Below are 13315 nucleotides of genomic sequence, written 5' to 3'. Positions count from 1 at the left end.
ATTGTACCTTACTTTGGAAGAGGGACGAAAACCAAAAACGGCCAATAGTTTAGGGACTAAAAACATATTTAACCCTTTATTTTATTTATGCTACTTTTTCTTGCGTAGTTTTGAAGAATGATTGAATAGGGACCTGTTTTAGAAGGAAGTTTTACAATTTTCAAGAAACTTAATATCCTGAATTTAAGTTGTTTTCATTTTAATTTATTTTATTTTTTAATGTTTTGTTTGGTAAAACAATTAAAAGTTATTAAATTTAACTTTGAGATTTTAAAACCGTTAATGTCAAGACCATTAAAACTCTCTGACTTGAGATTTTAAAGTTGGCACTCATCGCCACCATGACAACATAATTGTGAATTCATAGAATTTAACTTTGTCTCCTGGTCATCTTCCTCTTATCAACCCCACACTTCTATCTCTCTATGATCACTGAACACGTTTAACTGAACTTCTTAAAGATAACGTGTATCCAAACCACATTTCACACTTTTAGTGTGTTAAGAGCTTTCCATTGTCAAACATAGTCAACACTGAAATGCCAATCAACCTCTCATTTAACTTTCTGAAAACTCTCTTTATATTTTTTTGTTTACTTAAATGAATTATCCTTTCATGTCAATTGTGACAAAGAAATGACCACCCTTAAAAAACTTTGATAAAACTTGTTAAATGAATAATACAACTGAAACTTCTTACTTCAGTGATATCTTTAAAGTTTCCCTTTCTTCCCACTATTTCCACTGATGAGATCCACCAACCTTAATAGATACACTTTCCATAATCAAAACTCTTTCTTGGATAGCTTGACAAACAACCACTTTTTCAACATCACTAATTTGGCAATAGCATCCCAAAATAAACTCATGGTCCTATCCCTAACACCAAATCAATAGTTAATTCCACCTCCACTCTAGGTGGTAGTCCTAGCATCCGTTTCGAAAACATCTAAAAGCTCTTCCACAACTAAGATCCCTTGCATATACCCCCTTTAACCTCTTTTAAGCAACTCCAAAAACACAAAAAAAAACTTGACTCCACGCGTCCAATTGTCATACACATATTGTGAAACCACTGACTCAATCTCCGCTAACACCACTTCCTTGGCACCATAAACCACAAGAATGTGATTAGAAAACAACCAACCCACTTCTTGGATCATGTCAAATTTGCAAAGGAACAAAATTTAAATAGACTTTGAAATTGTATCCCTTGATCAAAACTACGTACCTTTAATTGATCGAAACTATAGTGAAAACTACCATCGTAAACTGTAAACTGACAACACTAACTTGCCTATTTCTTAAAGAACAATCCTTGGCAGTGTGCCTTTTCCTTATGACACCATTTCACCCCATTCAATACAAACCTTTCTCCGTGTAAACCTTTGCACCTTAATAGATAATATTTAATTATCACTTGTGGAAAAATATTGTTGTCGATTGGTGACAAATGGCAACCAAAGAAATAGATTAGGTTTAGAGCGATGAAAAAATAATTTCAACAATTTTAGAAAATAACTTCTATAAATGACGAAACTTTTTGCCTTATATTCATTACAATGTAATCTTATAACTGTGAATAAAAGAACTCTAAATGGCATCGACTGAATAAAAAAATTGCCCTTGTTAACCAAAAAAAGAACATTTAATGTTGGCCGAAAAATATAGTTTCAATAAAAGCAACCTAGGCCTTCATTGAAAAAGTTGTTTGAAATCTGTTTAAAATAATTCATGATAGTATACATCGGAAATTCTAACTAATAGAGGTTAAGGAATAATGCTAGTCTATATTGACTAAAAATAACCAGAATCAATTTAAGTCTAAAAAAAATTATTGTCAATGTTAGTTAAAAATTTAATGTCGAGTCAATCATATTTCAATTTTGATGTAATAGTCAACATCTTAGTTTCAACTAAGTGAGTGATCTTTCAACTATAATCAAATTAAGTAGAATTTCACGTTTTTAATTTTTAGGTAATACATGAAATTGTACCATTCTAAGTAGTACAACTGTTAGAACATTTTATCATCAAATCTTTCAAATATTTTTATAAAAATAAATTATTTCACAATTGAACATGTATAGTATGATATCTAGACCGAAAGGTTAACATCCAAGATTGATCGGTCTATTTATTGTAGCAGCGCTCGTCAACAAACCAGGTTAAATGATGTTGGCCACAACGCTAGTCAACCAGGTCAAACCAGGTTGAAAGGTGTTGGACCACAATTGGGCCAACATTTAAGTGATTAGGCTAATAATCCAGGATAAAATAATCAAAGATATCTGATTAAAGATATTCATAAAGCTGTTTATGAGCAACCAACCAGATTTTAAAGTAAATCTGTTTAAGGTAAGTCTGTTTATATTTTATTAGGCTTGTGATAACCTATAAATACAGGACCATGCTAAAAGTCAAGTAGGTTCAACTTACATTTTACGAGACTCAAATATTCAATTGTGATAAACAGTTCATTAAATCGCTCCTAACTTGAGCATCAGAGTGCTTTTTGCAGTTAAATCGAACGACATCCAGAATCCAACTGAGCGGCACACGCAACTCAAGCATTGGAAAGCAGCAAAGTCACGTCAGAAAGGTTAGTCTTTCGGTCTTACAAATCCCTGTCGAAACAAAATGTATTAAAAATATATTTATCCTTTTCTAAATCTTCCTAATGATATTTCACTATTTTTCTTACTTTTTTTTCGTAGAAAAAGTACTGGATGTTTCTTGTGAAAGAAGTGACTAACTCTTTTTTAAACTTTTAATGAGGATGGATAAAAGAATATTTAAAGATTCTACAAGAGTGAAAAAACTCGTAATCATAATGTTAAAAAATAGACTTTTAAGTTTAATTTAACTTTATAAAGTAAAATATATATACATATATATGTCAGGTGAAAAAACTCAATATTAAAAAATAAACTTTAATTTAATTCGATTTCATACTACCTACTTATAAAGTAAAATTTATATATATATATATATATATATATATATATATATATATATATATATATATATAAAGCATTTTTTAAAATATTAAGCATGTAAAGAGTCAAATGATAAGTTCCTCGCAGGAAACTTTTTATAAGTTTTATTGCAAAGTATATATTTAAATAAGTTATAAGTTGTGATAAAGATTATAATGATTTTTACTTATATAGTATAATAAGTAAAACTTATCTCTTAAAACATTCAATACTATTTTCAATATTTTGTCTTGAATGTTTACTCTTAGATACGAGGAGCTAAAAATTTACTAAGTCTTTGAGAACAACATAAACTTAAATGTTGATAGTCGAAAAAATAATATTTTTTTTATAATTAATGTTATTTTTTTTATGACAGATGAAAGTGATGACGTAGTTAACATGTTCGTGGAAAAAAAAAATAGCATACTTGGAGCCGAAAAAAATTATATAATTTCATTTTATTTATATTTATATTTTATGCTAATTTGTTTCTTAGTATACATCATAATATAAAAATATATTTAATTACAATAGATGAGGTGGAAATCAATTTTCCACAAAACTAGTAAATACTCTCTCCAATAACATTAACTATAACAAAATTAAATGAGGTTGTAAAAGAGAGGCCATAACTTTTAAAAAAAAATATGATTAATTATAATCTATTAGTTATACGTTTTAAAACGAATTGGGTGATCAATGGTGTAAATTTTTGTCAATTCCACCCTTAGAAATATTTCAATAAAAAGTGGAGTCGTGTAATAACATAATTATATTTCATGCCCACCACCTCTTATTTATTCTGAAATGTTAAAAAATATATTCCAAAAATATTTTATGTCCACCACAAATTTCTTCTATCATCTCTTATTTGTTTTGAAATATAAAGAATATATTTCAAAAAACTCATTCCAGAAAAAGGTGAAAAACCTTTTAAAAGAACATTAAAAAAACCGCCCAACTATAATTATGGTTACTACTGAACCACAACTTCAACTTACATTTTTGTACGTCAAATATAAAAATACTGAACATAGTATTTGTAAGGAGATAATATTATCAAAAGTTTGATTTAAACCTTTTACCATAATGATGAAACAACTCTAAGTGTGAAGAAACTGAATCCTAATATAAATGAAAGTGCAATTAGTAGGTTGTGTCATGGCAAGGAAAACAAGATCAACCCAGGAAATTTGCAGCATATTATTTACATAGATGAAATAGAAGTTCAGAGCCTGATCTAATAATGACTCTTGGATACTGCAATAAGTCATTTTACCATTATTTTCTTTACAGACAATGGACCTCATATACATACACAATAAATACACATTGCCGTCTATTCTTGACATCCTATGTTAACTCTCCTTGCGGAGATTTTTCTGTCAAGTTATAGTAACGAAATCAAGCAAAATAACAAACATAATTTATTCTAATGGCTCAGCTGACCGTGTTTATCTCCAATGCTTTATACGGTAAAGCTTGCAGGCGACACTTGGTGATATAAACATTCATGTTAGCTGTACAAAACAAAAGGTTGGGATAGCAGAAAGACTGCTCCCCAACACCATCTCTGGACGCCTCAGGATGAACTACATTAGGCCAACAATCCAATACGCCTTTCTGCAAATAAGGCACTTCATCAAAATTCACAAACACGCAATGAAAATTTAAATAAGAGCATTTGAAAAACACTACTTCTCAATTTTTCCTTTTGAGAAAACTTTTAAGAAACAATTTCACACTTCTAGACAATCAAATTCTATTCCCGGATCTATTAAATTTCAAAATTGTTTCTCCAAACAAGTGTTTTTTGGGTTTTCATCTTGCATCACTTTCCACAGGTTGTATGAGCAACCTTTAGTTGTTTTAAAAACTAAAAAAAGTTTCTGAACATAGAAATCAAACACAGCCTAAGTCTTTCCATTCCTCACCTCCAGTGGTTATGAGCTTCTCCACGCGAGAAACTATATGTTTCCCGTATGTATACCGTTTCAGGGCATTCAAGTGAACCTTGATGCGAGAAAGGATCAGCTCCAGACTTCGATCATCACAAGTCTCAAGAACCTTTTGCACCACATAATTTCCAAAAGGGTCTTTCATCATAGCCTGCAAATTATGTTATGTCATTATTTACTATGCACCTCGAGATTCATCAATATACAACACAACAACGTAATTCCTACTTGACCTTCTATCAGAAATAAATGGAATTCTTAAATAGTTCATTCTCCCTAAAAACTTCATTTTTAGCAGAACAAATAAAACAGTTAGGAAAGGGAAGTGAACACACAAATATGAACAGTTTTTTTGAATAATGATCGCACACAAATAAAAGTTACAAACTAACCTCCCTCAGCACCAAATTAAATGGCATGAAAGTGTTTGAGTAACACATAATTTCCAGCCTTGGAAAACATGAAATTCGAATTATAAGAGTGAACGGAACCAAACCTGTAAGGGCTCATTCTCGTCAGAAGTACCAAGCATTTCATTCACCAAAATCTGACGTTCTTCAGGACTACCAAAAGCCAAACACTTCTCTATAACATTAGAAGCAAACTTCTGCTGGCTCATCTTAACAATCTGCCCGGCAAGCTTGTTGATAATAGCAGTCCGTTCATGTGGTTTACCATGTTCCACGATGTGCTAGCAAAGAAAAGTATGGTATAGAAGTATCAAAGGAATTAGTACACAACAATAAACATAAAATAGATATTATTATACAGCAACCATAATCAAATTGGCATATTTAATGAGTAAATTTTTTTTTAAAAAGGAAAATTAAGGTTTATGTATCCACAAATGAAAACAAATAAAAGCCATCTTAATATTCAATACGTAAATTGGTGCTAAAACTTCAGAACAATAAGATGAAACTCAATACATCGAATTATCAACTGGATGAGATCATAATATTAGTTTTGTATCACTTGATAACGAAACCACCATATAATAATAACTCATACAGAAAATATAAAACTTGAACAACAGTTGCCAATGACAGAATAAATGAGCACAATAAATGCAGTTTATCAGTTTACTTTACTCAATAGTGTTTTTCATTTAATTTTGGAAAAAATGAGCATGCCCAAGGTATTGACCTTTTCATCATAAAATGTTATATCGTACAAGTAAGCCGCACTAACAGTATAGAAAATTGCATCAGATCTAAAATGCTATTTTCTGGTCAAATAATAAAGACCTAACACTTAGACCAAGACAGAAGTAGAAAATGCTGTTTGACAAAATTGAAACACCATACTTTTCTGAAATTGGAGACACAACCAATGTACCAAACTATAATGCATATTACAAGGGAAGGTATTACTCACCAAAGTGTCAAACCATAAAATCTGCATCCCCAATGTGCACGTGTGTTTTGTATACTATAAGAAAATGTTCATATATTGAAAGATACATACCTGAATAACATAATTTCCATACTGATCCTGTGCTAAAGTGCTGACAGATTGCATAATTTCATCCATTATAATTTGTTGGGTATTTAGATCATCACAGTGTTCGAGAACCCTCTGTTTGAATCCCATGTAAACTGTTAATAGTTAAATAAAATGCTAAAAGAAAAAAAGTGCATCACAGCCTCAATAGAATCTATGTCAAATAGTCTGACCTGAATAACTCTGCACCCATAGGGATGAGTAGAAAGTGCAACAACTTGGCCATAAAAGGATGAAACAATAAACTGGATTTTATCCTGAGGGACACACTCTATACACTTCTGAATAACATGGTTCCCATTTTGATCGCGTACACATTTCATTATTGCACCATTGAGCTCAGACACCATCTGACCCTGCTGATCCCCATCAACAACCTCCAAAGCCTGTCAATAAAGTTAGCTAATTTTGATATAGTGCATTCGTTTCAGCTTATCTAAAAGAAAATAATCAAGAGAATAAATAAATGGGAGGGGGATCAGTACCCTAAAAATTTTAACCTTGTAACAATAAATATTTATCATATCACAATAAACCAAATAAGAACTAAATTAACATTTTTTTTATTTCTAATATGGACCAAAGGACTATTAAACCTTATAAGTTTGAAGAGATATCACTGGAAAATATCAAATAAATAACAAACTAACAAATTTCAGTACTGAGGAAAGTAGAAAGTAATAAACAAGAGTATCTCATGTGTTTCATTATTTACTTGATATTAAAGCATACATTCATCAGTTTGAAAAGGAATTAAGCCAAAATTACTGATGTGAAAAACAGAGATCACTTGTGCCTATAAACAGCGGACTAAAGTTTGGGAAAGAAAAAGGTTAAGAAAAATTTGAGGAAATGGGATTCTAAGACTCAGGCATATGTTAATGTGCAAGAAAGGGAAATAACGGGAAAATACAAGGCTATGCACCTTTTGAATCACTCTGCAGCCATACATTTGCAGACTAAGAGGTAAAACATGACCAGAAAGTTGGCTGGCTAATTCCTTTCTTTGACTTTCTGTACCATGCTCAAAAAACTGCACCAATGCAAGTCAAGCGTGAAATTCTTAAATCAATAACCAAATAAAATATAGCATATTTAGGAGGGTACTCAGTATATTCAGTTGTAGAAGCAAATTATACTTTCTGTATAACATAATTGCCAAATACATCAGTCATCAAAGCACGAGCATGAGGAATGATCTCAGGAAATATCTTGGTCTTCTCTTCTGCTGATGCTGTTTCTAATTTCTGCTGAATAAAGCGGCTACCATACTGATCAGTGCTGCATTACGACACAGATAATTAATTCAGACTCCCAGAGCCACGCCCAAAAAAATAGTGCAGGTGCAAGATTGATACCTAAATTGAACAACGTGGTCAACAATATCTGAAAGTTCAAAAGGTCTGGTCTTCTTGTTCTTGAATTCATCTAGTAAGGATGAAGCAAATCTTGAATCCATATTATTGCCAATATCAGCATGCCATGAGCCACCAGAACCTCCCATTGAACTTCTCATCATAGAATTTATGCGTGATATGCGTTCATTCTCAAAGAGTGGATTTCCAGATCCAAGGGCAGGAAGTGTGGAATTTGTAATCTGCTTTCCAGAATATGGCATGCCAAGACCATATGGCTGATTCCCATAGAACCCATTATTAAGTCCAGATTTGCTCAGAAGTGGAAGTTCAAACTGTTGCTTTTGTTGAGTAAGAAGTGTCTCAAGATATGCTTTCCTAAGCCCCTCCAAATCTCCATGTGAAGAAGGATCAGGGAAATTCCTTATTTGAAGAGGATGACCAGAACTACTCATCCCTTGCATCGAATAATCAGAACTCTGCTGCAAGCATTGGATGAAGCGTGGGTCCAGACTTGTGGAATGAAGTTCAGGACCAACTTGGTTTACTTGTGCATCTAAATTTTGTCCATCCCTACGAAGCCTCATAGCTGGAATGGAAAAGCTGAATTGTTAAAGCAATCTAATCAAGCTAAACTCCACTAAACATAAATTAAATGATTTAATTCACAAAAACACACATCCAAAGGAGTCTAAGAGAGTGACCTGTCTCAAGATTATTATTATAAATTGAATTCAATTTCGAGTTTACAAGATGTGCACTGGGAATATGGCCAGTGAAGTCTGCAGTTGGCAAACTTGTGGCATTTCCACTAGAATGCATATTTGCTCGAAGATTAGCAGAAGATGCGGTTTTTTTCAGTAGATTGACTTGCTCATTTGAACTATAGGTGTTCAGGTTTGACATAATCTCATGTCGTCTAGGCAAATTGACATTACATTGGGAGCTTAAAAGAACATCAGCATGATTATCAACTTCCATTTGTAGCTTAGATTTCAAAAGACTATCTTGCTCTGCATGTCTAGAACCTGATAAATTCAACCCAGATAAAGATGACACCATATCACTAAGATCAGTCATATTGGAAGAGTGGCCATGCTGTGTGCCCAAGCCAATACCACTTTTCTCATTGAAAACTTTATTTGCCAATGGTGGAGCTACAGACCCAACAGGTCTCCCAATAACCTGGGGTTCTGGGGTTTTCACCCTTGACAGAGAAGTACCCACCGCAGATGCAAAACTAGGAGAAAGATTTACACCATGGTTCTGAAGTCCAACCAAACCAGGAGTAGAAGCTGAAGAACGCAAGCCCTCAAAGGATTCATGATCAACAATCCCAGTGGAACCCATAATATCACCAAAAGCACTGTGACTTGCTGGACGTGACATGGTACTGGACAATGAAGCAGGTTGTTCAAATCCTTCCTGCTAAAATGCTAACTTCAGTTAAAAGTATAACATAGGACCAAAGGTAGATCGGGAGAAAATTAGTAACTATCAGTTTATCAGCTTAAATTAGTAACTATCAGTTTATCAGCTTAAATTAGTAGAGATTGGAGAATAATGATAAAATTATGATCACAATAGATGTATTTAACAACACTAATTCAAACCCAAATCAATAAGACACTTTACAAATTCAAAATTCAAATAATTCAAGAATAAGGATATGTTAAAAGGAAATATGTACTTCACCTGGAAAACCCAGAATAATATTAATATAAATATTTACAGACACTCTACCATGGCAGACACAAAAATTAGAAATGCCCCTAAGTACTTCAAACTTTTTATCTAAAATTTGACCAATATTTAATCAGACTTTAGAAAAACTCATTTTGAGATACAAAGTATGTAAGTCATAACAATCAAATTTCTAGCTTGTCCAAAAAACAAAGAATTTTCTTGTGATTGCCACGTTTATGTTTTTATGGGTGAAGCATTTGAAAGTAATGGATGACATGTGCCCCATTGCATGTTAGGATAGAACACTCCATATCATAGTTTATGCAAGGCAATTTGTAGCTCAATGCAATTTGAAATAGTTCCTGTGCTATGTACCACTAGTTTTTATATAGTTTTGGCTATTAGTATCTAGTATACTGCATATATGAATATGATAAACGGACATGAACTAGTGATTCCAGATTAAGAAAAGAAGACATCTCCAGTATGTTACGGAATGTTGACAGCAGAATTTTAGCAAAACTTAGATAAAAGCACCTGTATTTAATAACTTACACCCAAAGCTTCTTTAACCATCACAACACGCCAACAAATAGCAATCACTAACCACTAGAATAGTTAGCCAATTTTTCCCGGGCAAAATAACAAACCAATTGTCCATGTTTGAAAATAAAACGCAAAAGGAAAAATAGTGAGAATGCTGCAAATTCTTATGTGTGGTATGGTTAATTCATCGACGACAGTTTAATTGATTATACAATTGCATAAAGCTGATAGTGAAATCAATTTTTACCATCTTAATCGATGTCAAAATGTTGTGACAAAAAAAATGAAACCTCTCAGGTGCCCACAGAAAAAGTTTTAATTAGAATTAAAAATCACTACACGTGAAACAACAACAACAATAGTTGGATTCAGTTAAAAATCATATTTTCAAAGACCAGCTTTTAAATAACTTTAAAATTAATTACCTGAATGATGTCAGTGAAACCCATTCTCCTCCCACCAAGACCAGCTCCTGACATTCTTGTCAAAACATCCATGTGTCTGTCCAGAATCTGATTTGAAGCCTGCCTAGAGACATTCCATCCACTGGTTTTTCTCAGTTCCATCAAATCATTTTCTGCCTGTTGCACAGAAAATCCTGGTTGCATTGAAAATAGCGATGAACTATCACCATTTGTGGCCAAATTCTTCCTCCAGTCCCCAAATCCCTCAATTGAAGACCCACCACTGTGAAACCTTTGTGCAACACGCCAGTCTTCCTTCGACAACAACGGTGGAGGCAACCTAGGATTTATACTCTCATGTGAGTAGTAATACGAAAGGTATGCAGGATGCGATCGGATCTCATCTTCAGTCAAAAGTCCACTGTTACTACTCCTCCTATCATTGATCAACCCAAAATCAGAATTCCTAAGGCTCCCAAAAGCGCTCAACGATCCCTCCACTGTTGGAGGCGCACTTCCACTCCTACAAATATTGAAATCCCTCTCTCGATTGATAAACTGCTGATTACGCTGCTCTTGCAGTATCTTTTCCAGCTCACTCTGCAAAGAGTCTTCAACAGTCCCATTCGGCAAAGGATGCAAATCGTCATCCAAGGTTTGCATATCTACCTTAATCCCACTGGTCATCTGCATTTTCCAAACTAGAAGTCACCAGCCAATGCCACCAAAAAATATTCCATCACAGTTGAACCAAACAAAAAAATTAACACAATGAAAAAAATAAAAAAATAAAAGACAACTTCATACCTTAATCCACTTTCTCGGTGCCAAGAAATCAGAGGAAACAAAAGCAAAATACAAAAATAAAATAACAATCACGGTGTCTTCTCTTTCACTATATCGTCCAAAAGGAAAATCCCCCGCCCCATCATTTCATCAAACACAACCCTCACTACATTCTCTCTCTTCCTTTTACACAGAAATTTGACATGCACAAATCAATGAAGAAATTTCAATAACAGGGGGAAACAATCATACCTAAGACTCCACAGCCCAAACGCAACCGTCACACATCAACCCAAACAAAGCCCGAAATCCGATCCTTTCTGAAACAAAAATCGAGAAACCCATTACGGAAAAAAGACAGACAACCACTTCCGACAATTCCTGTGCAATTCAACATGTAAATCTTGCACATTTCGACAAAAATCACGCAGAGAAATCAATCAATATTCCCTCTAAGGAAAAACTAGTTGCAGAGATTAATGAAAGGGGAATCAGAGTTACCGTTCAGAATGGAGTTGTGAGGATGAGGAAGCTGAAAATGAAATTGCTTTGTTTTCTGTTCCAAATCTTCAAAACAAGAATTCTGAAAAAAAGGGATTATTTGCAGAGAGATGATGATGATGATGCGGTGGGCCTTGGGCCGATTTGATCACATTGCCTTTTTCTTTCATTTCTGTTATTACATATATAATTGTTAGTGATCATCAAATTTTTGCTTTTTTTATTATTTTTGCCTTTTAAATATCATAAGATAATAATAATAAAAGGATAATTTAGTCTTTTTGGATTTTTTTTAATTAAAGGCACGGTCTAATTCCTATGAATTTTTGGTAGGAATTGATAACATTTATGTGATAACTCGTTGGGATATTAATAAGCAATTTTGGAGGTAACTCGTTGGGATATTAATAAGCAATTTTGGAGGTAACTCATTGACATGTCTGAGTCAAATTCTAATGTACTACTTATCACCATTTGTTTAATGTAATATTATAATATATCTGCATCATGATAACTGAGAATTTAAGATTCTTAGTTGGATTAAAATTGAATAAAACATGACAAAGAATAAAGTCAGTGTATGTTATACTTTTATTTGGGCGAAAATATGAAGAAGAAAAAATCAAAGAAGTAGAATCAATTAGTTTTCAAAAGTTTATTTCAAACACCATCTTTTTAATCCTTTCAAATCAATATTATTTTCTTATTTTCTTGAATGAAAGTATGTATGTTTATGCTCATAATTTATCATAAAAAATATTATATAAATTTACTATACTTATTTACATTACACTGCACTTTAATTAAAAAAAACTATAATCTAGCCATTACATCCAATTAACATTAACAGTATTCAATTTAAAACATTTCAAATACTCATTTATCAAACCAAATTTAGCAGCATTTATGCTGTGTTCATTTCTAGCGATTCACTTTTGGAGTAGATGGAAAAATGAATGTTTTTTTTGTGTTTGTTTCTAACAATTTGCAGTGGTATGTGAGAAAGGATTTTGCAGGAGAGGGATATGAGAGATCTTCCTATATGTGAAGAGATTTGAGAGGATTTACTATTCATTATTCTTGTCTTACCAAATTTCTTTTATTTCTTTTAAAAAAAATTAAAGTTTCATGAGACGTATGATAATTCATTTGTTATGTATTGGTGTTGAGAATCCATTCCCTTGACTAGGGAGGGGAATGAATTGATCCTCTTTCACTATTTAACAATAAAAAAATTACTTAATATTATCATTAATTTTTTATAATTTAATATTATTCAAAATATCATTTTATATACTTTTACCACTAAGGAAATTTTAATAATTTTTAATTTTTATCAATTAAATATTTTTTTATTTATCACATTGGTTAAATCCGATATTAATTTTTACAAATTTTATTTTCAAATTCACTCCTACTCACCTCTAAATCTTTTCAGAAGAAAAACCGTCAACTTACTCTCAAATTCCTTTACATTTATTCACTGTCTTCCTTAAATTCATCCTTTCAATATAAACACACCCTTAAGTTAAATTCATCCTTTAATGTGAACACACTTTTAAGTTTGACCATTCAAACATATTTTTAATCAATTAC

At 32.4% G+C, this 13315-nt stretch overlaps 1 protein-coding gene across 3 annotated transcripts; it reads right to left on the bottom strand.

Annotated features, from left to right (window-relative positions):
* Window positions 1-4161: 4161 nt before the first annotated feature.
* PUM4 (pumilio 4) lies at window positions 4162-11879 on the bottom strand. 3 transcript variants are annotated; one of them, XM_088096328.1, is made up of 12 exons: window positions 11720-11879; window positions 11471-11538; window positions 10454-11119; window positions 8501-9224; window positions 7800-8385; window positions 7581-7722; window positions 7367-7474; window positions 6615-6827; window positions 6406-6516; window positions 5435-5629; window positions 4915-5089; window positions 4162-4603 (listed from the first exon to the last, which is right to left on the bottom strand). In XM_088096328.1, exons 3-12 carry the CDS (start codon window positions 11117-11119, stop codon window positions 4578-4580), a joined length of 2946 nt encoding a protein of 981 aa, XP_087952454.1. In that variant the 5' UTR covers window positions 11471-11538; window positions 11720-11879; the 3' UTR covers window positions 4162-4577. The 3 variants fall into 3 exon arrangements, with proteins under 3 accessions (XP_087952454.1, XP_047172069.2, XP_087952453.1); XM_047316113.2 differs by lacking the exons at window positions 11471-11538; window positions 11720-11879 and having other exon boundaries at window positions 10454-11125; XM_088096327.1 differs by lacking the exons at window positions 11471-11538; window positions 11720-11879 and having other exon boundaries at window positions 8501-9221; window positions 10454-11125.
* Between the last annotated feature and the right edge of the window lie 1436 nt (window positions 11880-13315).

This window comes from Vigna umbellata, chromosome 8 (assembly GCF_029865625.1).
Source record: "Vigna umbellata cultivar VRB3 chromosome 8, Vumbellata_1.0, whole genome shotgun sequence".
In the NCBI taxonomy this organism is placed as follows: Eukaryota; Viridiplantae; Streptophyta; class Magnoliopsida; order Fabales; family Fabaceae; genus Vigna; species Vigna umbellata.
Note: the sequence above shows the minus strand (reverse complement) of the source record. Positions and strands in the feature narration are given on the sequence as shown.